The sequence below is a fragment of the Stegodyphus dumicola genome, chromosome 2 (genome assembly GCF_044657685.1).
Source record: "Stegodyphus dumicola isolate Sdum_Otavi_A_Nest chromosome 2, ASM4465768v1".
NCBI lineage: Eukaryota > Metazoa > Arthropoda > Arachnida > Araneae > Eresidae > Stegodyphus > Stegodyphus dumicola.
In genome coordinates this window covers 232,748,389-232,775,272 of record NC_140769.1, presented here as the reverse complement: position 1 = coordinate 232,775,272, position 26,884 = coordinate 232,748,389, and the positions used below count along the sequence as shown (strand labels likewise).

The window sequence follows — 26,884 nt, the reverse complement described above, 5'->3', positions numbered from 1 at the left end:
TTAATATATTTATAGACAACATTTCTTTTTTTGGTACTATGCCATTTTGAGGACCGTAAAAAAATTGCAGCAAAAATGTATTCACAAAAGCGCAAATCTAGCAAATGCACCCATTTAACAGCACGCCAAATCTAGCGTAAGCGCTGATTTCAGATTGTGTAGTTGTTCTATATTTCTCAAGACACCATTGAAATACTAGTTTAATTTTTAAATTCTTTTTTGATATTCTATGTATTAACAATTTGGGAATTGCCCATGATGAAAAGTGTGCAATAGAATTTTGGGAAAACTACAGAATCACCCACTGCTTGACGCGTTTTTAAGAATTGCACAGACTTGGTATCTATGTACACATCGACCTATTTTCACTTTAAAAGAAATCCAAGAATTACAAAAATGGCACTGCACACACCCTTGACTTTATCTATGTACACATCGACCTATTTTTACTTAAAAAGTAAAAGAAAATTGACAAAAATCTAATTGTTTTTACCCTTGTACAAAGCGCCAAACGAATAAGTGGGCGATTCTGCACTTTACCGAGTATATTTTCAAAGAAAAGGAATCATTCATTATAGAAAATTATGTTTGAAAAACCAGTGAGATGAAACTATGCTTTAGCGATAACCTGGCAGCGAAATAGCGATGCAGGTATCCATTCAGTTATGGTTAGCAATTTTTATATAAATTATAATAATAAAAAAGTATTATATGAAATTAACCTTTCATCTAAATTAAAACATCAGTCTTAGATAGTTATTTACTATTATACTTCCTTTCTTGCCTTAGATTTGCCACAATTATTTTTGGCAGCACTGGCATCAACAATAGTTTGGCAATTTTTTACGGCCCTCAAAATCGAATAGTACCCTTTTTTCATTTTACTGTTCAGTTTAACTTTTGATTTTAATTCCACTTTTAAATTTTCACATCGTAATTTTATCAAAGAAGTCTTCTGAAATCTAGTCACAATTTCACTTGGTTAAATCTGACAGGGTAGTTCACAGATGCAACATAAAAACTATGTTTATTATCAGTCACTAAGGATGTATGGATTAGGTAATTTCATGCCATCTGTTTTGTTTATTTCATGCTCATGACTGCATAAGAAGACTTACCTGAAACAAATTTTGTGTCGCAAGAGGTGACATTGAGATGTTTATTCACATATAACTGAGAAGCACGGCCCTAATTAGCACTGTAATTGTTAAAGAAATTATCCTAGCTTTTAATAAGCTTTGTTGCATGTAATGCAAAATTAATTACTTTATCATTTTAAGAATGAGAAGGGTTTGTGTACTTAATGTAATTCAATATGCAGAGCATGTGAGGGCTGGCTGAAAAAGGCATGATTATTTTGTTCATCAGGATTTCAACCTAGATTGAATTACCATTATTCAGCCGTCTTAACCACTTGCAGGACAAATGTAAAAAAAATGCTCGTAATATAATGTAATTAAAAGTTAACTATGTGTTGTATGGCAGGGTTGCTTTGTCAAGTACCAAGGTAGGGAAAACTTAATCTTTTTTTTTTTTTTTTGAAGTGTTTAGTCATTACATGTACTTTCATTTAGAATACTAATACTTCTATTATAAATGTCTTTTTCACTTTTAGGTGTTTTGCTTGTTGAAATTCTCAAAATTGTATTTGATAATTAGTACTATAATAGGTATAAATACAATAGATGCATTCAAGAGTACTGAAATTCTCTTCAGTAGCATTGTTAATAAAACTAGAACACTGTACACTTTTTATTTTTCAAGAGTCATTTGCACTTGGATTCATTACACAAGTAGTGGTTTGCTAAGTTTGATGACTCTGGGAATCCATAAAACTATTCTATCTTAGGCAATTAATAATATTTTTATTTCAATTTAATCATCTGTTGTGTGTCACACCTGCCATTTTCTCAAAGGTTATTGTTGGAAAAGCATTAACAAAATATTATCTGGTTAAAATTTTAAGCCATAAATATGAGCCATAAATGAGGGACGCAGCTCGACCCTCCTGGCAGACTTTACGTAGCCCTATGGCCTTTTTGCGGGCTGCACCAGAGCCAGTTAGACACAACATCTTCAACAAACAGACAAAGAACATAACTAAAAAAAAATAAAAAAAAAAATTAAATTAAAATTTCTATTGCAAGCTTATGATAAATCTTCTCCATCATTTCCTTGGCAAATTTTTTCAGTCCTTTAAAATCATTTAAAATATCATATATATTAAAAACATCATTTTTCTTAAACTCGTTCCTGATATCAGTAAATTATTTACATGTTTCCATATAATGCTCCGCAGTGCCCGGTTCTTTACAGATGTCACAGAGGTCAGACTCTTGTAATTTAAACCTTATAAAATAAAAAGGAAAATGGCAATGACCTGTAATGATTTGATTAACGTCAATGTTTGAATAACATAAACCTTTTTTAAGTTTAACAAATTTCATATAACCTTTATTTCGATCAGACCTTTCCCACTCCTCCCTCCATTTATCATAAATATAATTTTTCATAATAGTCACACCTTTTATTGTTGATTTCTGTACATCAATATAATGAGCATTAACATCAATAATTAAATATAAATATTGTTTAATTATATTTAATTACCGATGTTACAGCCATAAATATTGTTTTATTCTCATTATTTTAGATGACAATAACCAATAATAAAAATAAAAATATTACTTAATTATTTAAAATGCATATTTTGGCAGCCCACGAAATCAAAATATTTTAGGGGTTGGAAACCTTATGGTTCTGTGTGCTTAATGGTTAACAACCGTGTTACCAATTATCATTCACCTCCTCTCGCCATATTTTCCTCAGTGAACTAACATCTGTAACCAAAAACTTCCTTAATTATATGAAAATATTTCTATGTATTCATTGTTAAAAATAAATAAGTGAAGAATAATTTAAATCTGCAAATGCAAAAAACGATGATGATAACCCAACATAAGAGGAATGGTTGCAACCTTCGAACAAGCAAATACTTTGAATTCATTGGGTTACCAGGTTTACATTTACCTGTTTCTTCGCAGAAGTGCTTCCAATGCATAATTAAAACTGTGAATCTTCAGGTTAATTTTTACAACATAATTTGGAAAATTATTAGAATAATTATACAAACTTTGGCGAGTGTAGAATTGGGTGCCCCTTCGGTTAGCAATAATTTAAAAAAAAATTTTGCCGATGAAACCTCATTTCTGGTTACCATGATAGTTTTAACTTTTGTTTTAGCTTCCTGATTTTTTAAAATGAAATTAGAATGATGTGAACATGACAAATTTAAAGCAGTGTGCAATTCTCGGATCTTTTTTTAAAGTGAAAACGGTTGATCTTTACATTATGGTAACTTGGCGTTTTTTTGGCGAAAATTGGCGACCAACTCTCCTACAGCAACCCTCTCTTTTTTTTTCCCGCCGCCATTTTGTCTTCACGAAGTAAAGACATGTTTCTTTTCTTTTTATCTACTGAACACTTCTTCCAACAATCTACTAGCCGAATTACACTTATGCTAGAAATTTTATCTAACAAAACTGCTTAATCATGACAAATATTCACTGCAAAATTGGGAAAAAGTGCACAATACCATACTCCTTACGCGTTTTTCAAAATAACACATACACATAAACCATGTACACGCCGACTTATTTTTACTTAAAAAAACATCCCAGAATTGCACAAAAATGGCATTGCGCACACTCTTCACTATATCCATGTACACTGCTTTTTACTCATAAATTAGAAAAATTTCACGAAAATACATGACAATTTTCTCAATCTTTAAACCCGGTAAAAAGAGCATATATGAAATTACCTGATTGTGAAAAAGTATTTACCCTTTCCAAATATGAACATTTCCACATATAAATAAAATATCCAAAAACTTTTACCTCTAAATCATCTATTACATTATACACGTCACCAACGAATTCATACCGCAAGCATTACAAATACTTAGTATCAAATATTTAAATTATTTCCATGCACGTTTACTTCAACTTAAACGTATACCAAATTCCTACAAACATAAAATTCACAAAATAACTATCATTTAATTAAAATATCACTAAACCATGTACACGCCGACTTATTTTTACTTAAAAAAACATCCCAGAATTGCACAAAAATGGCATTGCGCACACTCTTCACTATATCCATGTACACTGCTTTTTACTCATAAATTAGAAAAATTTCACGAAAATACATGACAATTTTCTCAATCTTTAAACCCGGTAAAAAGAGCATATATGAAATTACCTGATTGTGAAAAAGTATTTACCCTTTCCAAATATGAACATTTCCACATATAAATAAAATATCCAAAAACTTTTACCTCTAAATCATCTATTACATTATACACGTCACCAACGAATTCATACCGCAAGCATTACAAATACTAAGTGTCAGATATTTAAATTATTTCCATGCACGTTTACTTCAACTAAAACGTATACCAAATTCCTACAAACATAAAATTCACAAAATAACTATCATTTAATTAAAATATAATTAAATTCAAAAACACTACTTAAAATATAAATGAGCACATACATTAAATTAATACATACATAAATACCCATTTTGAATTCACTTTAGTTACGGCCATGGGATCCAAAATTTCACGAACACTGTTTCACACAACACAGAATAAAGCTAAATACAAAATTTCCACATTTTTCCCCGATTTCCCCCCTTTTTTAATTAAAGAACCGTAATTCGTCCATTAATATCACATGACATATCCCATGATCTCTCATTTTCCTCACACAAAATAATGCGTAATCGGAACTGAGTACTGCTCACATTATTACCAAAGTGCCAGGTAGTAACCTTTATCGCCTCCAAAATGTCGCCAAACTACCAGTTACCATATTGTAAAGATCAACCGTGAAAACAGATTGATGTGTGCATGGACACAGAGTTTGTGCAATTCTTTGACTTCTTATTTTCTTGAAATTGTGCCTTCCTGGCGCCGATCTCGGCGTCAAAAAAGAATCGCCAAAAAACTAGGGGCACCCAAATTTTTTCTATTTTCCTAGAATCTTTTTAAATTAAAACAAGATGGGAGAAGATTATAGGAAGCATTAGCGCAACAATCATCTCTGGAAATTAAGCATTACAATTAAAATGATTCCAGTGAGGAAAAAGGCAGAAGGTTTTGATTTTTAAAACTTTTCCCAAGATCTGCAGTATTCGAACAACCCATCCTTATGACAAATCCAACGAATTACATACACGCAATTAAAGAAAAGCAGTTTCCGTACAAATATTTGCTATCAAAAATGAGATAAAACGGGACCATCAATTTAAATTTACGTCAAACAGACGTACTCGGCTTAATCCTAGTATCCGGTGCATACGGGATTTGGCTTCTTTTGGCGACTTTATGATGAGCAGCAAAAACGAAACATATACGATGAGTAGTAAACAGGTCATTCAAAGAATATATATAGTTATACATAGTATATAGTATGTATGTAGTAATAATATATAGTGTATAGTATATACATAGACGTTCTTTGGGTCATTTTTGGTGTTGGCGATAATTTTCAAAAATCGCGCCAAGGCTGCACCGTATACTAGGATTTTACCACGTACTCTTCTTAGATCAGAAGCTCAGTTGCATTCAGATAACACATTCTTACAAAATATTTCCAATCCATTTTATACTGAACATATGATAGCTGTTATACTCCTGTTAACTTCTATCAAGGCCAACTGATACTCATCATACACTATATGTTATCATTGCTTCTATCAACACTTCTTGATTAACTCAAAGTTGCACTACTTTCGGAACTACAAGTTTATATTCCACTTTAGTCTTTCTGCAACAAAACCGAGCGTGGTACCTTAAAAAGCTGCTTGTGTTCCCAAAATTAAATGAAGGGATCTGACAGAATAGTAGTTATATTTTATGAAATTTAGTGTAAAATAATAAAAAAATTCCAATAAAGGGTGAAATTTATTTTTGATAATATTTTTAATAAACATTTTCTTCCATCTTCTGCAAGTATTTAACATACTCTTTAACTGCAAGACCGCTAAATTTAATCATTAACTGTTAACTGTAAATTACAATCCAAATAATCGCGCTCTATTTTAAACGGTTTGTCTTTTACTTCGGTTATTAACATTTGATATAGAAATATTGTTCGTTTTTTCTAGTTGTAGTAAGTAATAATGCTTTTATTTTAATAAGTTTAAATACTAACTTTCCGATAAGTAATATATAGTAGTACATAATTTATTCCTCCGTTTTGTTAATGTAATTGTGTAAATGAATGAACGTTATATAAGGATAAATTGTACTGTTTTTGCATTTCCAATGGTTAAAAGTAAATGCTTAAACCTTTTAAGACACGAATAATATATTTTATAAGTGTTTTTATATCTCTATAATTTAAAATTTTCTAGGATAAAAGTGTTCAGTAAAAGTTGGATAATCTGTATATTAGGATTTATTAGATTATGACAAATACTACACTAGGCTATCTGTTTAAAGGAAGTGATGCCTTTGTATAAGACTTTCTGAAGGTCTTATAGTCACGTCTCGCACATAAGAAATGAAGGCTGCCTAATTTTCGGTTTTTAAATCTCAGTTGAATTTCCAAAAATTCTGTGGTTTTAACTGTTCCGCTATACATAGGCTGTTATCATACATTAATTGCCCAAATTCTGTAAATATTATATTGATAAGTTCATCACAAAATAAGATAGCTGAGCTTGGTATTCTTTTATAGCTTCTATTTGAAAAAAATTTTAAGTACAGTTTATAGTTTAAAAAAAATAGTGCATGCTTTTGGTTCAGAGAATTTGCATTTGCAACATTTACATCTGTACAAAGGTTTTGTATAATTATTGAAGAGTACAAGTATTTAAAGGATGATTTTAAAACAATTTGACTGTTCTCTTAGATCTTGGTGAATAATCTTACTAGGATGGTTTTAATTTATAATCTCTTCCACCAAATCTATAATCTTCCCCTTCCAAATCTAAATTTTTCACATTGCTTCAAATGATAAGTTTTAAGAGAACTTCAGTTTATTTTATGAAGGAAAGTTAAAAATATCTAATACGAAGAACAGAGTTGAAGTATATTATTTACATCAAGGGCATGGTCTTGCAGAAATACAGCTATTTAAATGGTTTGTTTAAAAGTTTCAGTAATCTTAGTTTATCATACGAATTCAAATTTCATTCCATGTAACAACAACAACAAAAAAAAAAAAATACAGTTTATATTTAAAATCGAAATAAAGGATACACTTTTTTTTTTGGCTTAATTTTTTTTTAAAACTAAGCTATTTTTTGTTTTTTCATCTGTGTGAATCACTAACCAAGGAAAATTTGATTTTAGATTATAGTTCCTTTATCTGTCTTTAACCAGATCTGTGATGTGGATGGGTAAAAAAGATTTGAATAATTCTGAATACGGGGAGTAAAGAATTGCTGCTTAATGGGAGGGGAATTAAAAAGTTACATAAAATTGAATCTTGACTTTCCACAATATACTTTATTATATTAAATAATAGTTGAGTATTTTATTTTAATAAGTGTATATGCATAGAATCAGTACTCTTCTTAATTCAACAGTTTTAATGCATTTAAATTAAATTTTGTCATGAAGAAGTTTGTACAATTCCTGACTCTAGGTCAGGTGAAGGTTAAAAGTATTTTCAGTCAGTAATATTCTGTAAAAATATCTATTAAAATAAATTTACTATTAAAAAATCTTAAATAAAAGTTTTTTTTCATAAGTGTATATACATATATATGTGTGTACATACTGAAAAAGCAGTTTTTGGAAATGGATTGAAAAGAATCACAATTTTATTTTTATATTAATTTTTCTCTTTGTAGGGCATTAAAAAAATTTAATTTGAACTTTGTCTTGTATAATATCAGAAATATAGCTTTAAGTTTTAAGTAGATTGAGATAGTCTGTAACTTGGCTTCCCCTTCCTAATGAAGAGCTTTTTAAAGCCATCTTTATTATTCTATATCACTAACTTTTATTTCATTTTATTGACAATGTTTCACGATTAATTTTGTTAATTTTATTTATTTATTTATTTATTTTTTACTTAAAGATATCTATATTTATTATTAGTCCGAAGGGGCTTTGCAACTAAAGGACTATTGTTTTCATTTTGCGATTTTGCGTGGAATCTCTCTGAATGTCCATTTCACTTTTCAAATTGTTGCCACCAAATATTATTGCCCTGTATTATATTTGAAGAAATTAAATAATGAAGAATCTGCATAAATGTATGCATTGCAATTTTTCTCGAATTGTGATAAAACAACAGTACCTAGAGCCATCAGATTTTGAATGACATAATCCTACTGTGAATATGGGTATCTGGAAGCCCCAATTTAGAATTTGTTTTATTATCAATTTCATATTTTGTAAAACTTTAATGCATTTTTAATTAACACAAAAGATTTCAAAGCAAGCAATAGCAACGCTGCACAGAAAAAACATTTTTATCTCTGGCGCGTGAGACCGTGTACCGGAAATTCTAAAGATATGCTCAATTGAAAATTATTTTGTGGTATTGCTCTTAAACTGAATTTTATGGTTTAAGTGCGAAGAACATGTTATTTAATACATAAAGGGAACGCACAAAATGCTAAAAAAGCTCTTTTGAACGTAATTTAAAATCTGAAACCTTTCAGATTTTCTTTTTTGTTCACTTTTCTGTCTGAGCGACTTTTAAAATTATTTATATTATTATATTTAGTACTTTTGTTTTATAGCACTTCCTCAGAGAACCCGGTAAATGTAAACATCGTCAACTTTGGCGATAATAGTTCAAACCAGGTAACCCAGCCGATTTATCGTTTTCTCTTGTTCGAAGTTTGCAACCATTTCTCTTGCGTTCATTTTGTTGAAATATCACTGTTGTTCGCATTTGCAGATTTACTTTATTCTTCTCTTATTTATTATTATTTTTTCTGAAATTTTAACAACGAATAGATAGAAATATTTTCGTAGGTAGAGACCAGTTCTCGGTTCGGAATGAAAGGTAAGAAAATACGGCGGGAGGAGTGAATGCTAATTTGTAACACGGCTGTTCACGTTGTGTGTTCTTAATTATTAACAGCTCTAAGAACCATGAGGTTTCCAACCTCTAAAATAATTTGTTTCCGTAGGCCGCAAAAATATGCATGTGCATTTTAAATAATTAAATAATGCTTTTATTTTTATTATTGGTTATTGTCATCTAAAATTATGAGAATAAATCAATTTTTATGGCGTAAAATTTTAACAAGATAATATATTAATGCTTTTCTAACAGTAACCTTTCAGAGGATGGTAGGTGTGACATAAATAGATGATTAAATTGAAATAAAAAAATATTATTGATTATCTAAGATGACAGAATAGTTTGATGCATCACCAGGTCATCAAAATTAGCAAACCACTGCTGATGTAAGGAATATATTGTTTTCTGTGTTAATTGGAGTTTAAGACAAATTTTTTTCGTTTCTCACGTTTAACCGGTTAATTTCAATACATTAATACTAATTTATAATTTTAAATGAATTTTTATTTCCATTATAAATGCTTATATATTGTCTTATGCTTAATAAATTCTTTTCTGTGCTAACTTGAATTTAATTCAAATTTATTTTCGTATATCACGTTTAACTGGTTAGTTTTATATCTACATGCTTATTACCTGTGAATTTTTACTACCATATGCTTGTTTTGTCTGCTAACTTGAATTAACATGCACTAAAAATCACGTTTACAAAATATCACATTTACGGCTCGGCTCATCGTCGATGAACCGCGAGCTTGGCGAGTAAAAATGCAACGGCAGCAACGGATTCTTTCCTGAAGCGCCAACCGGTTCTCTGCGGTTGAAAACCCGAAATAATTGCTATCAGAAGAAAGAAATCTTTTTAAAGAACTGAAGATTTGAAATTTAAAAAAACCCGCAGACTTGACATTAATCCTTAATAGCTGTCACGTATTTAATGAATAAAGGAAGAATGATTTTGTAATGTAAACCACTCAAGAAAACTTCGGCATGCCAGTATTTTAAGTGCCCCCCAATGCCATACACAGACTATATATTAGACATCTGCCATGCATTTTGACATGTTGTGTGTGCATAACAACAGAACAGTGTGTATACACACTTTCGTCCCAAAATGCACAGTAGGTGCATACCAGAAAAATACTTTATATTTTATTCATGTGTAGCACTGTTATATTATTGATTTAAATGTTTCTATTTTATACATAATTTGGTAAAAGTATATTTTAGGGTACCCCTTGGTGATTTTTGATGATACATAGATACCGAGTTTGTGCAATTCTTTGACTTGTTATTTTGTCTTATATAGCGGCGTTTTTTTTTTTGGGCAAATTCGCCGCTACACAAAGCCAAAATAATGAGAAAAATTGCACAAACTCTGTATCCATGTACACATCGACCTATTTTCACTTAAAAAACATCTCAGTATTGCACAAAATGGCATTGCGCAACTCTCTTGACTTTATCCATGTACACATCGACCTATTTTCGCTTAAAACAATCAGAATGTCACAAACTAAGTTTTGCGCACTCCCTTGACTTTGTTCATGTACACATCGAACTATATTCACTTTAAAAGTGAAAGAAGCAGTCAACAAAAAAATATATAATCTGAATAAACTACATTTTAAATCAAACAATGAAATAACATAAAAAAGGAAATTCATCTTTTCACTACACGAAAGAAATATCCAGTTACCTTATTTACGAATTTACGCGTCTTCAGTCAAACACTTCCTAAAATTATCTGAACTAGAATCTGTATATTGAAATAGCCACATAAATTCACAAAAATAAGAGTAAAAAATGTCCGATGTTCAAACATGCGCATTTCCTTCCTCCAAACAGGATACTTAATAATGGCTACTAAGTAAACCTTCATTAACACACCAGTCAGTTAATGCTTTTTTCTCTTTCGTTCCAGATCCTGCAGAAACTTCAAATTAATTTTGCCACATTCAGCTAATTTACCGTGTAAACCACAAAATAACAACATACTAATCCATCACACACAAGCCCTTACCCAAAATCTGATACACACTTTCCAAATTTTTTCCCATGATTCAAATTCACCGCAACCAATTACGACATAATATGGTTTCCATAGCATTCAATTACTCAGGTTGTCATAAATGAGACAACAACTTGGCGATAAATGAAACAACAATTTCGTGATAATACAAGGGGTACCCTAAAGTCAGCTCTAACCCATAATTTTAATTAGTCTCATTAGTAAGTTTGCAATAACCTTTTCTTCATAATATATGCACATACGTATCCATATGTAAAAATGCATATATTGCTAAGAAAAAGTTATTGCAAGCATACATATGAGACTAGTTATGCATGTATAAATTTGTATACAATGTGTATTTTGTGTATCTGCTTGTGCGTCTGCTTTTAGCACATTGACTGCCATGGCACTTTTCAGATTCCACTCCGAGAAGCCAATTCAATTTAATCATACTATATTATTAAAAATACTAATAATGATTTGTAACAATCATTAAAAAGTTTACAGGATATTTTTTTGTAGAAAAAAGGGTCCTATGAATTATCTCGTAGTATGCTTTTGTTAGACAAAGCTCTTCGCAGAAGTGCACTTCGAGTTGATTCGTATAGACATGCTTCAACTTGTCACCTCGGTACAGCTAAAACAATTGCTAAGCAAGTAAATAACTCATAGTGGCACAAAATTGGCAAGTCAAGAAACTACGAGATAACTCGTATTGGGCATCCTGAAGAAGAGTGCTAATAGGAGTTATCTCATGTTAGGCAGTCATCATGTTAAATTGGTATATTTAGATTGATTCTGAGTTTTATTTTGTACTAATGACAGAAACTGCAAGATAACAATTATTTACAAAGTACAGGCATCAGAATTGAATTTAAAAATATGCATTACAAAATTGAATCTGTATCATCTTAAAAACCATATAATGAAAATTTTTTTGCTATTATATGCAGCAACCTATTTTGGAATTTTGAATGGATGGATTCAAAAGAGGTGAAAAATTTGTCCTGATGTGGCTGAAGTTTAATCGCAAATTATACAATTCAACAGAAATTTCATAAGTGATATATTCCTTTATCATGCAAGATTTAATGTACTGTTGATGACATGATAAACTAATATTTTAGGAAAGGGTATTTTCTGAATAGTATTGACAAGTTTAAGTCATGATGGAGAAAAAAAATTAATAAGAGTAATAAATAATAAGTAAAAAGGAAATTTTTACTTATTTCCTTTTAATATGATTATGCTTATATTCATATATTGCATAACTAATCAATTTAAATATTACATGTATGGTCAAAGAAAAGTAAAACAAAATATAAATTGGGACTTGTATGAAATAGTTCTAGATGCTAATACGTATATATTTAAATTTTAAAAATATATTTATGAAACCATAAATTGCATTTTCTTATTGGGCCAGTATGATTGAAAAGAAAAATAATTAGTGAAACACCGTATCGATAAATGAATGAAAATTATGCGTCACTTTTTGCTGGATTTTTGGAGAAAATTAATTATGATACATTTTTTTCTAGAAATAATAAAACATTTCAATTAAGTTAAAGCATTATTGGTAATTTTAGCTTCATGGGACATCATTGTTTATTTATTCCATTTTCTTTGGGGTAAAATTAAATTCTAAAATGCATGTATGTCAGCCGTACTCCTTGAATTAAGTAGCTACCATATGTAAGCCTATGAAATTTGTGCGTCACACATAGATCATATCAAGGATGGGTAAAAATATATTTACAGGTGCCCCTTGATGATTTTTGGAGGTATTCATGTACACATCGACCTATTTTCACTTAAATATCGGAGAATTGCACAAACTTCACATTGTGCACACTCTTGACTTTGTCCATGTACATTATGTCGATCTATTTTCACTTAAAAAGTAATAGGAGCAGTCAACAAAAAATATATAATCTCAATAAACTACATTTTATATTAAACAATCAAATAATATAAAAAAGGAAATTCATCTTGGCACTACACAAAGGAAATATCCACTTGCCTTATTTTAAAATTTTCCCATCTTCAGTCAAATAAAATTCCTTAAAGCACCCAAAAACTTCCAAAAATTATCTAAGTAAAAACTGTATATTGTTGTCACCACATAAATTCACAAAGATAAGATTAAAAAATATCCTCCTTAGGGCTGGTATCCTCCGATGTTCGACCATACTCATTTCCTTCCTAGAAACAAGATACTTATAATGGCTACTAAGTAAACTTTCATTTACACACCAGTCAATTAATGCTCTTTTTCAATTTCATTCAAAATTGTACAGAAACTTCAAATTAATCTTATTACATTCTGCCATTTTACCATTTAAATCACAAAACAAGCAAAGAAATTCCAAACCAACACACCCCACAAGCCCTTACAAATTTTTTCCCATTATTGAAATTCACCGCAATCTCGCAACTAATTACGTCTTAATAGGGTTTTCATAACATTTAACTCAAGTTACCATAAATGAAGAAACAACTTGGCGATAAATGAAACAACTTCACAATAATACAAGGGGCACCCTTAAATCTTCTCTAAACCTAAGAATGATGACAATGCAGTGACTGCTTTAACAAGGAAGTACTATACAAGTATGTTATGCTTTAAAAAATTCCAATAATTTATCATGCTGAGGCCTGCACAGCATTCTTTTGATGCAGTAGCCATCTATTTTTACATATTTTAACAATGTTTGATTTAATAGAAATTCACTGATGCTCATTGGAATAAAACAAAAAATTAATAAGTTGTTTAAAAAAAAGAATATTATCAGTAGTCCCTTTGTTAATCAATTGTTCTGATTATTTATTGTCTGTAACTGAATTTATATAAAACAAGGCTTTTTTTGTAATATGCAATGAATTAAAAAATTCTGTTTAAACATTAAGGATTAATAATTATTTTTAATTTGTCAATGAAGAATCTTTCTAGTTTGTTTGTGAGGAACCAATTTTCCTTAAAATAGTTTTATTTATTTTAATGTTAGTGAAAGAAACAAGTGGTTTCTAAAATGTTTGATTTACATTCTTTCAACAATTATTTCATATAATGACTGTGTATGGTTTGTGAATGATTTTCTGGTAAGGATGTACTAATTCATAATTTAGCTTAATTTACTTTGTATAATTATAAACTAATGGAATTTTTTTCTTAGGTGATACCATGGAAGATTATGTAAAAGTAGAAAAAATTGGTGAAGGTATTTCAATTTTATATTTTATTTTTTCGTGTAATATTATGTTTACTCAGCCCTGTTAATAAGATATAATTGTAAAAAAATCTTATTTATTTTTTTTTATGAATGCTGAGGTTTTCTGGAGTTAACAAAGGTATATTCTATTTAAAATGTGGAGAAATATTTCCGAATCTGTTGTAATAAATGCTTTTGTTTACAAAGTAATTTTCTCCAGACTATTTTGATTAAGCTACAGAAAGGTCTGAAAAGAGCAAAAAATATTTCAGAAAGGAATTTGTGTGAATTAAAGTAGACATGAAATGTCTCTACTAATTAATAGTAATAGATTTAATTCACACAAAAAACATAACATAGAGAAAACTGCGCTGTAAAAGTGCATTATATATAATTACTTTGATTATTTCATATAAATTGTAATGAATATTTATTTTGTACATTATATATAATTACTTTGATTATTTCATATAAATTGTAATGAATATTTATTTTGTACTTAATTTGTGCTGAGTATTTTTTAACACTGCTTCATTATGATGCATCTTTATCCTCTTCATTATGATGCATCTTTATTGAAATATATTGAGCAACTAAACAAAAAGCATGTTTGATGTGTCAATGTTTTGAATAATATGACCACGTAATAAAAATGCAATTAAAAAAAGACTTGAAAATATGCCTGCATAATAAGAAAAATTTCATTGGAGCTTTTTGGATCTTCAGGGACATTACATTAGTACATAACATATGAGGAGTCTTTCTAACTAAGCAACCTAATTAATCTCTCACTTCTTAATCTTAACTTAAAGCTATGATGCAAGTTATTGCTTACATCTTAAGACTAAATGTAAAAGCATAAACACAAAGCAAGTAAAACTTTATTTATATTTGTTTTAATTGCCACTCATGAGCTTTAAATTAAAATAACATGAAATAAAATATGTCTTTTTGACTCTGCAGCAAATAGCTGGAATGTTCAATTCAACTGAATACAATACTTTTATTTTCTGATCATGGCTACAGCATATTTAGGTCAAATAACCTAATCTAAGTCAATTACTCTTGCCACCCTGAACTAATGCTGAGCAGTCTGTCTCACTCCAGCTCTGGATTTTCTGAATGCAAGGCAAATACAGCACTTAGGCCATATGCTCAAATTTGTTTACAAGTCACATGGTTACAGTTCTTTTTTTCACCCCTTGCCAAATGAATCTGCGTAAATCTTTGGACTAGAGATCAGTAACCTTTTTTACTTGGAAGGCGTATTTTAAAAATGTGGAGTTTGGTAGGCACTGAGGGACAGCTACAATAATAATAAAAACAAGTATTAAATCAAGATAAATATATAATACAGGAATATCTCATTTAGTACTGTTAACTGGTTATTCTAAAGTACTGCACTAAATGAATCTGCAGTTCTGCAGGAAAATCAATAATTGGTTCTTATCAAATTTTGTTTAAAAAAACATTTATATATGTACGTAAAAATTAATGTATAATAATAAAAGGGTAAAAAGTGCAATACATAATAGGAGACTTTTATTATTTGTATGCAAAATCAGAAAGTAAAATATTATTTTTTAGCAGAAAATCGAACATTTTTGCATCTTTTTTTCTTCGTTCATCATGCGATAAAGAAATTTTCACCTTGTTTCAAAGCTCCTTCCCCCCCCATTTGAATTATTTTCTTCGATTAATTCACATGCATTCCAAAGGCATTGAATAATTCTTTGAAATTATTCAATGTGAATTTTTTTTCTGTTGCACATTTTCTTTGGTTTCACTTTCTTCTGTGTTGATGAGAGATTCATTCTGACAAGGTTGAGATTCTGTTTGAATAATGTCCATTATATTGGCAGCATCCAGTGAGACAAAGCCTAAATCATGTCTGAGTTTCATGACTTCTGCTGATATTTTATCCATTTAAGCCCCAAAAATCATTAATGCAATTTAATAAAACAAATTTCCACATGCTTCTCATGTTACTTTTGCTCGCTTTATTCCACAGGGTTCGTAGCAGTCCTTATAAGTGCTTGGCGATAATAAACAACTTATAAACAACTTGGCAATATATTTGAATAAAGTCCATATATTTGAAAATAAAATATAAAGGCCCTTATAGGTGCTTACTTCAGGGTTGCCACGCTACCTGGAAAACCTGGAGAACCGGGAAAAGTCATGGAATTCGAAAATTGACCAAAATATTCAGGGAAAAGTCAGGGAATTTAAGTATTTTTGTCAAAATCTGGAAAAGTCAGGGAAGTTCATACAACGATCCAGCCAAAAAAAAGCGATTTTTGCGCCGACGCCGGAAGAGGTAACTTTTTTCTATCTTGTATTTCTTTTTATATCTTGTATTTTTCCGATGATTTCCGGTGTTGATGCAGTTTTTGGACGTCCCTCTTGCGGATCGTCTTCAAGGCTGGTACGACCACTTTTTAATAAACTAGCCCATTTGCAAACCAATGTTTTTGAAGGAGCAGATTCGCCCAACACATTCACCATTTCGGTATGAATTTCCATTGACTTTAAACCTTTCTTTACAAAGAATTTGATAACTGCACGTTGCTGAATTTTATCCATACCTGAAAAAAGGCACAACACGTTAGATATAAAGGGTGGTTAAACAATGAATAAATTAACAGATCGAAATGAAACTTTTGACGTGTTCCTAAGAAAGAACAAATAGGAAAATGCCGTCGAAATTTTAGATCTAATATTGATGAATAGATGGCGCTCCGCGAACTTATTGAACAACCTTGTATATACACTGAAGTGACAAAAGTCATGGGATAGCAATATGAAAATATACAGATGGCAGTAGTATCGTGTAGAAAATGTATAAATGCGAAGTGCTTTGGCAGGGCTTTGATTTGTGTTCAAGTTATTCATGTGAAGACGCTTTGACGTGATTATGGCCGCACGATGAGAATTAACAGACTTTGAACGCAGAATGGTAGTTGGAACTAGACGCATGGGTCGTTCCATTTCGGATATTGTTAGGGAATTCAACGTTCCGAGATCCACAGTGTCAAGAGTGTGTCGAGAGTATCTAATTTCAGGCATAACATCCCACCATAGACAGTGCAGTGGCCGACCACCTGCACTTAACGACTGAGACCAGCGACGTCTGCGTAGAGTTGTCAATGTTCACAGACAAGCAACACTGCGTCAAATAACCGCATAAATCAATGTGGGACGTGTCCAATAGGACAGTGCAGCAAAATTTGTCTTCCTTGGTCTATGCCAGCAGAAGACCGACTCGAGTACCTTTACTGACAGCACGACATTGCCTGCAGCGACTCTCGTGGGCTCGAGAGCATATCGGTTGGTCCCTAAACGAATGGAAAACCGTGGCTTGGTCAGATGAGTCACGATTTCAGTTGGTAAGAGCTGTTGGTAGGGTTCGAGTGTGTGCAGACTCCACGAAGCCATGGACCCAAGTTGTCAACAAGGCACTGTTCAAGCTGCTGGTGATTCCATAATGGTCTGGGCTGTTTTTACATGGCATGGACTCGGTCCTCTGGTGCAACTGAACCGATCATTTACTGGAAATTGATACCTTTAGCTACTTGGAGATCACTTACAGCCATTCATGGACTTCACGTACTCAAACAACGATGGGATTTTTATGGATGACAATGCGCCATGTCACCGGGCCACAATTGTTCGCGATTGGTTAGAAGAACATTCTGGACAATTCCAGCGAATGATCTGGCCACCTAGATCACCCGGCATGAATCCCATCGAACATTTATGGGACATCATTGAGAGGTCAGTTCGTGCCCAAAACCCTGCAACGTCAACACTTTCACAATTATGGACGTCTATAGAGGCAGCATGGCTCAATATTCCTGCAGGGGACTTCCAACGACTTGTTGAGTCCATGCCACGTCGGGTTGCTGCACTTCGCCGGGCAAAAGGAGGACCGACAAAATATTAGGAGGTATTCCATGACTTTTGTCACTTCAGTGTATATCCACTCTGTTACTCGGATCAGTAATATCAGTTTCTTTATTCTTATATGTTTGCAAATTGGGCACTTTTTGCTTTAAAAATGATTGAATTATGTTGTTCTTATCTTCCGGTTAAGGTTGTTATGCCTTTAGTAAATCTGCATGTGATATTTTTAGAATTATTAGCAATTTAAATGTTTTAAGTGCCACTAAGCCTTTTGCAGTGCAGCAATATTTGTTTACATTTGAAACAGCAGAATAGTAGATTTGTTGCCAATCTAGAGAAAGTAAGCTTCGCAAAAACAAAGATAATAACGCCTTCTTTTATTATTGTGAATTAAATCATACTTAACCCATTCTAGAATTTAGTCGAGGAAATAAGTGTTTCAGAGTTACTTCGTAATATGTAGAGTTTTTATGTATTTTTGCCTTGTCGGGAAGCGAGAACTGAATCAATTGAATGAGAAATACTGAATCATCTGTGAAAACCTTTTTTTTTTTAATGTTGTTTGCTTAATTTCTTTTATACATTGTTTTAGATTTATTATAGTATTATAATAGAATATGTGGCAACAATTAGATTATTCTTAAAATGATATAAATTTTGTGCATTCCGAGTTAAAAAATGAATGAAATTTAATGCTGTTAAGCGAACCTAGGGCCAGAGTGTCGCTATGGTAAACAAATGTAGTGAATTTTAAAGAGTGCATTTATTCTATTGTTGTTTATGCGCTAATGACGAAATACATTTAATTTAATCCAATAATTTTAAATGTAATTCAAGAAAAAATGCATATAATTTAATATTCCTTACAAGGAAGTCGTGGTGTACACATCAGATTTTTTAGATCTATTTTCAAAGGAAAAAAGTGCATCTTTCATGCCGGCAAATATGGTAAGTAGGCTACCATTTTTGCTGCTTTGATGCATATTTGGCAATTGCCAGTCAGGACCGGATTTAGATTTGACGGGATTCTAAGCTGTTTGAGATATGGGGCCCTTTATGAAGGATATAATTCAATTTTTTATAGGAGATATGGTACAATTTTTGGGGGTGTCCCCCAAGAAAGTGGGGGGCCCTAGTGCAGTTTATATGTACATCCAACACTGCTGCCGCCTTGTTAACAGAAAATCAGCTCTAAAAGCTTTAAGTAATAAGTTTAAAAATGTTGCACATAAAAAAATCGTTGAAAATTAAATTTTGGAAAATATTTTAAATTACTTTGATGGTTTTTTCAATGAACATAACGTAAATACCCATATAAGAGACTTTATATTTAATTTTTTAATTTTATTAAAGTTTCAGTTTTATAAAATGTTGTAACTTATGTAACATGTTTTTAAGAACTGAGGTTTTTCTATTTAATAAAAAATATTTCCTCTAAATACTCAGAGGGAAGCCTATGTATTTAATTAGAATACGAGTTTTCTTTGTCAACATAAGCTTAAAAGTATTCTATACTATTTTAAAACTCCTTTTTGCAATTTCTAGGCACTTATGGTGTTGTGTATAAGGGAAAACATAAAAAAACTGGAAGAATTGTTGCCTTGAAAAAGATAAGAATTGAAAATGAAGATGAAGGTGTTCCTTCCACAGCACTGAGAGAAATATCAACATTGAAAGAACTAAACCATCCAAATGTTGTTGCGTATGTATAAAATACGATCCTTTTTGATATTTAATTACATTTTGGTCACTCATTTAAATTCCAATGGTCATTTCAAAGTATAGCTGGTGCCTTAAAGAGCAATAAAAGTAGTTTAACCCTTTCCGGACAGCAGGCCAATCTTGTGCTCTGTTGCTAGGAGACGGAGTGCTGAGTTTTCTTGATGTCTCCACAGGATAGTGGGTGCTTGCTTTCTAAGCCTAATTTTGCCAAAACATTCTGCAAATACATTTTTATTCCAATTAACTGATATTTAAAAAAATATTACAGAAAATGCATTTATCTTTATGCTTGGTGAATTATAGAATTAAATACACATAACTTTTGCAGCTTTAATCATATGTATAAACAATGAAAGAAGAATTTTAAAACAAGCTTTCAGCATTTGTTAAACTACAATTAAAATGCTTAAATATAAAGTAACAAATTAACGCAGGCATATCCACACATACATACATTTACAATGAAATTTCCACACATACAATGAAAAATCCACACATACATACAAAACTGTACGATATATTCTGGGGCATGGGTCCATGCAGTCCTACATTACAATCTTTGCAAAGTAAGGTGTTTTTCCCGAAGCTTGCTTTCTCTGTGTAGTTTGAGAGCAAATAATTTAGCTTCTCATTTTCTCTTTCCTCCTATTAGAAACTGGAAAATGCCTTTCTGAAAGGCAAAATGGCATAAGTGCGGCTAATGCTCGAAATTCACATCCTTTTTTCTGACATGACCCTCTCTGCAGTTTCCTCAATTACTTTTAACCAAAATTGAAGTAATAGTCTTTTGTACCATTTTTTTACATTGTATAAACATGAGGATTATAGAACGTAATGTCGAGGAGCTCCAAAAAATGATTTCTAATACCATTTGAAAGATTTTCTATAAGATGTAAGTATTGACTGCATCTCTAATATCCAGTTCTCCCATATTTTGTTTTGTACAGGAGAATGCAGTTTGGTTTCTCTAATTTTTTTTTTGTAATTTTGTTTACTGCTAAAGCCACTGACATTCCTGCTACTCAGATCCTCTTGTAATAAAGCTGCTTAGTCAGCTTCCAATAAATGTTGCTTTTGTTTTGAAATCTTAACCTTAAAAGAAAAAAGATTTTACATTACACCCAAAAGAGCATTTTTTTAACATTTTATGTGTTACCTTTATTTATTAAATATAATATTCTTCAAACTTAAACTATAAAATTCAGTTCAAAAGCAATATTACAAAATAAATTTAAAATGAGCATATCTTTAGAATTTCCGATACACAGTCTTGCACGCTGCAGATAAAAATGTTTCCCCCCCCCCTCTGTATAGTGTTGCCATTGCTCCCTTTGAAATCATTGAGTTTATTAATCAAAATTTCTGTTAAAATTTTACAAAATATGAAATAGATAATAAAACAAATTCAAAATTTAGGCTTCCAGATGCCCATATTGGGGGGGGGTGTACGTTATTCAAAGTTTGATGCCTCTACAGTTATTTTATCACAATGGGAGAAACATACATACATTTATGCAGATTTTTCATTATTTAATTTCTTTAAATATAATATAGGGCTCTAGTATTTAGTGGCAACAGTTTGAAAAGTAAACCAACGTTCAAAGTTTTCAATGCAAAATGCCAAAATGAAATTAACAGCCCTTCTGGTCTAAAAAACTGAAACATTTACCTTTACACAAAAGAAAAAACATCCAACAATCTGAATTTTATAGTTTAAGTGTTGAACCCTGTTCTGCATTTGTTGAATCCTATTCTATAAATGAAAAAGATGAAACTAAATAAAACTGAACTAATGTGAGATAGTTCAGAAAGCCACTTGAAAGAAACAAACAAAAATGCATGTGCACTTTTGTTGCACACTACTAAATTCTGGCATTCCAAACAAATGAAACGGTCCAAGGTCAAATTCAGACATCATATTCCCATTTATCTTGGTATTATGGACATAGGGCACCATCTTTTGGAATTAAACATATTTACATGTTCCATGTTATTGTCACATAAATGTTACAGCTGTCTACCTAGACATTAATAATCTAAGATGCAGATGTCACACTTGCCTGTGTGATAACTGTACTACAATTCTAATGCAAAAGTGTGAAATTATTCCCCTTTTTAATGTTTTGTGGTATTATATTAAGCAAATTTGTTTGCCCAATGCTAGTTATAAGGGTTCTAATTTTATATAGTGTTAAGTTAATGTATATATTAAAAGTCTAAATTTATCATTTCATTCTGGTTTAGTGTGTTGTATTTATTGCATTCATAATTTGAATCTGATCTTGCACCACAACAAATAAATAACCACCTGTTTAATTTTACCACTCTTAAAAAACATCAAGCAGTATGCAAGGTGTCCCAAAACGCCTGCATAAACTGCATAGCTAGATTCCTCATTGGGAGTACATAAAAACTGCCCCAAGAAGCGTTCCTGTATGATCCATAGTTTACGAGAAAAATATGAAAAACAAAGTATGACGTCACTGCCGGTGCAAGAAAAAACACTATTGAACATATCAACAGCAGTATATGCACAATTTAAAGCAGATGTTCAAAGTGTCCGCCGTGGAATGCCTGTCATCACATGTTGCAGCATCGCGGGGTCCACCAAAGTACAAGCAGCATGCAGGCGAGCAACTAAGTCCATTGGTGTAGTCCATTGGTGTTCAACTAAGTCCATTGGTGTTCTCGATACTCCAGTTCCTTGAAATGGCCCCATAGGAAAAAATCCATGGTGTAAGATCTGGCGAACATGGCGGCGATAGAACCGGACCCCCGCATCCGATCCAGCAGCCAGGGTATTCCATATCCAGCCAACCACATACAGGAGCACAGAAATGCCCTGGAGCCCCATCATGTTGGAGCCAAAGTCCCTGTATTGCCACTAATGGTATGTCATCGAGGAACTCGGTTAAGAACTCATTGAGAAACACCAAGTATGACTGTCCTGAGAATCGTTCAGGCAACAGATATGGTCCAAGCAGGCCATCCCCGAGTATGCCGGCCCACATGTTAAGAGACCAACATTCCTGATGTTTCTGCGGCCGGATTGCATGCGGATTGACCTGGGACCACATATGGCTGTTGTGATGGTTGAATACCCCATCACGAGTGAAACATGATTCCTCGGACCACATGATATGTACAATGAAACCAGTATCTGTGTTCTGTTGCTGCAACAGCCATTCACAGAAGCCCACGCGTTTCTGAAAGTCATCTGGTTTCAGACCTTGCATGGTTGTGTACTGAAATGGGTGTAGCCTCTCAGACCGTACAAGCCTGTGCACAGCACTTTTACTCGAAGTCATCTCATGGGCTAATGCGCGTGTGCTTAACTTGGGCGTCTCTTCTACCTGCAGCAGTATTGCATCCGCCTGTGCTACCGTCAGGTCTTCCAGTATCGTGAAGATTGGCTGTTGGCAAGACGCTTCCCGTATTTCGTAGTCTGTCCAGCCTACGGATGACATTGACATTGGGAGGACGGATATCGGCGGGCATACTCCCTAGCAGTTTGTAAAGCATTTCAATTACATTGGCCAAACATCTAGTATATGTTGCAGTAGTCACGAACGGAATACATGGCCACCATACAAATACTACCAGTAGCTGCAAGATGCAGCCTTATAAATACCAGTTCAACGGCGGCTTAACGGCATTCCACGGCGCACGCATGCATGACGAGATATGTGCGCCGAATGTTTTAAATGTTATCGTCTGGAAAGATATGCCAATACTGTTGTGGATATGTCCAATAAAGTGTTTTTTTCTTGCACTGGCAGTGACATCATACTTTGTTTTTCGTATTTTTCTCGTAAACTATGGATCGTACAGGAATGCTTCTTCGGGCAGTTTTTATGTACTCCCAACGAGGAATCTAGCTGTGCAGAGTTTATGCGATCGTTTTGGGACACCCTGTATAATGAAACACCTATTACCATTACAAAGTACTCTGCAACTATTATTATTTGTTCAATTACATTAAAAAATATAGACAATTGCAAAGTTATGTAAATAATGTTTTTCTTTAAAGGGATAAAATATACTGTGTATTAATTTAGTTTCTCGATAAAATTTAACATTAACAATTGAAATAAAATATTGTAATTATATTATTTCAGGCTATTAGATGTGTTAATGCAAGAAAGTAGACTGTATTTGGTTTTTGAATTTCTTTCAATGGATTTGAAAAAGTATCTCGATAGCATTCCCAGTGGACAATTTATGGATAAAGCTCTAGTCAAGGTAAGGTTTTTCAGGGGGGAGGGAAATAGTTGTTTTATTTCTAAAAAGTATAAATTATTCAGATTACTTTAAAATACAGTCTGTCACAAAAAAATATGTGCACCTAGAAGAAATCGAGCCACAATCACAAAACTTGGCAGGAATGTAGTCTGGTAAGAGATATGCAAATGATTTAAATTTTGGCACTAATAAGACAAAGGTAAGCACACTATGTGCATATGAGATGTGTAGCTGGGAGAGTGTAAAAGCATGATTGCTCATGCCGTAGGGCTATTAAAATGACTTTGTTGACTTAAATAGATGGTATTATGACTAGAGATGCTTCAGGCATAACCGACAGCAGTACGAGAGAAGGCGCATACAGTAGTCCTTAGAGAAGCACAGAGTTCGTACGGTCCTTAAAAGTCCGTAGGTTTTTGGAATTGATTTTTGGTCCATTAAAGTCCTTAATTTCGACCAATTTGGCAGGAGGTCCTTAATTTTAATCATCTGAAATTTCAGTCAGTTTTTACTTCTGCCATTTCAAATGTGAGTTAGCATTTTGGACAAATATCTTTGAATGTGTGAATAGGTTCATGGATTGTAATTTGTTCCTATTTCTAATATAAAAGATGGAGAAACTCAAGTTTCTGAGCAAGAAATGAAATTTCGAAAATATTTCATTTTTTCTAATGAAGAGCTCTTAAACAACTTTTTGTGTTTGGGATTGTGAATTCTTTATTAAACGGTTCCAGTTTGTCAACTTATCATGATTTTGGCGATTTTAAGATCAGTTTCTATAGAAAATTTTTAATTCTGAAATCGGGATTCTTTGATGATATTTTTTAAAACATTATAACATTGATCGATTTCATGAAAATAATGCTAATACAGTCAAAAGTGTTAATTTGGACACCCATAATCCGGAATGATCTATAATCTGGACCTCAAAGCTACAAACTTTCTGCGCATGCGTCGCGTCGCCGCATGCACGCAAGACCTTTACGGCTGCGAATACGCGTGTGCGCATGCGCAAAATCCGTTTACGAATGTGCGTTTAATGTATAACAGATGGTATAAGCTAAGCTAAAATTATCTAATTCAGTTAATGTTGCAGATTGCATTGTTCCTTAATCTTCGAATTGGATTCGGCTTATTATTTTTTGCAGACTTGTTAGAGGAATTTTATAAAAGTAAGCTTGAACTTTCAATTACGTCAAGTAGAATTTCTGATATATATTTACTAATATGTAAAGGATCTACAAAGCGAAAGTGTCTTTCGAAGACCATTAAACAAAAAGTGGAATTGCTGCAAAAAATGGATAAAGGCATCTCCTTTGTTTATCTAAACTTTTTTTATCTTTAACGCCGCGGCGCGCAATGCATTGGAAGTTGATCTGTCAGCACTATCCTTATCTTCAGGGCAGATGTTTTTATTTTATTTGGCTTATAATTCCTTACTAAATGTAGTATTTCATCTCGATGTACTCCATCTTTGATATGATTTAAATCAAATTCCTCGTCATTATAATTCGCTTCCGATAGCGAAGAAAGTGACAGAGGTCACTGTCACTCTATCTATAATACGAACGAAAAAATTTCAAACGAAAAAATTTCGATTGACAAATTAGTCGGTATTTTCGACATAGCAATTATAGGATTTGAACAGCGGAACTTTGTAACTGAACAAGAAATTATGTCTGTTTATAAAATTAAAGAGAATGTATTATCACATAAAAAACGAAGGAACTTAAACAATTTACATTGAAAGAAATGTTTAATAAAGTAAACAAATAAATATTAAGCTTTTTTTTTTTTTTTTTTTTTTTTTTTATAAATTTTGATACCCTTTAGATCATAATTGTTCTTTATTTCATAAATTGTGGTCCATTTTGGCGACTTATACAATATTTTGAATTTGAACAATAAACAAGGTGATAAATGCTTAACTTGTGCTTTAGCACAATTTACGAAACAATTCTTTGCAAAAGCAAAACAGCTATGCAATTAATTAAAAATGCCTTCGTTTGAATTTTTTCATGGTAAGAGCTTTTCCCATGTAATCATCTCAATATACATCAGTTTTCTCTGCAAAATTAATTTTACACTTTTCCTCTGATTTTTTTTCCAACATATTACTGTCGCAGAATTGGTAGGGGTAAATTTTCTTTAGGATTTCAGACATTGCCACTTGAAAAGTTTAGAAGGATTTGAAGGCAAGATTTATAGACCCACGAATCTAGAAGATTCCAGAAAAATGTCTTCATGGTAATAACACGTAATGGATGTATTTTACGGAAAGTTTTGATAAACTTTTACTTTTTGGAGAATTTTCGGAAGAACAATGTAAACATAATATTTGAACGTTTTACTTCTGATATTAGAAGTCTTTTTCTTAACATGTTTATCTTCCCTTTTTTTTCTCTACTTTCCACTCGACACAAGCATGAAAATATTGAAAATACTTCTAATCTTATCACATGGACAAGCATTTATAGAAAGGAATTTTTCTATTAATAAAGAAATTAAAAACTGACAGTTCATCTTATATGTCTTACTAGCTGTACCCGCCCGGCGTTGCCCGTGCATTTAGAAAATGCAGATAAGTGAATAGCGCAGGAATAGTAGTGTAGGATATGTAGACTGTCTCTCTCTCTTCCCCCCCCCACAAGCTACAAAAAAGAAATGAATTGTAATTAATCGATTTAATGTATCGTCAAAACAGCAAACTAACGCTAGAATAAAGA

At 32.0% G+C, this 26,884-nt stretch overlaps 1 protein-coding gene and 1 long non-coding RNA gene across 3 annotated transcripts in view; one reads left to right on the top strand and one right to left on the bottom strand.

The window, feature by feature from the left end:
- Positions 1-5,883, bottom strand: part of LOC146998901 (uncharacterized) — a 35,503-nt gene extending 29,620 nt beyond the window's left edge. The window contains exon 1 of one of the 2 annotated variants that reach the window (XR_015039813.1): positions 5,341-5,883. This is a non-coding gene — a long non-coding RNA (uncharacterized LOC146998901). The remainder of the gene's footprint in view (positions 1-5,340) is intronic. The other variant, XR_015039812.1, reaches the window with a different exon arrangement.
- A 182-nt stretch (positions 5,884-6,065) lies between these two features.
- The window catches only part of Cdk1 (Cyclin-dependent kinase 1), a 53,335-nt gene continuing 32,516 nt past the window's right edge, over positions 6,066-26,884 (top strand). The window contains exons 1-4 of the mRNA XM_085811895.1: positions 6,066-6,182; positions 14,253-14,297; positions 19,740-19,896; positions 24,035-24,158. Of these exons, the coding sequence (XP_085668021.1) occupies positions 14,261-14,297; positions 19,740-19,896; positions 24,035-24,158 (318 nt within the window). The 5' untranslated portion in view covers positions 6,066-6,182; positions 14,253-14,260. The remainder of the gene's footprint in view (positions 6,183-14,252; positions 14,298-19,739; positions 19,897-24,034; positions 24,159-26,884) is intronic.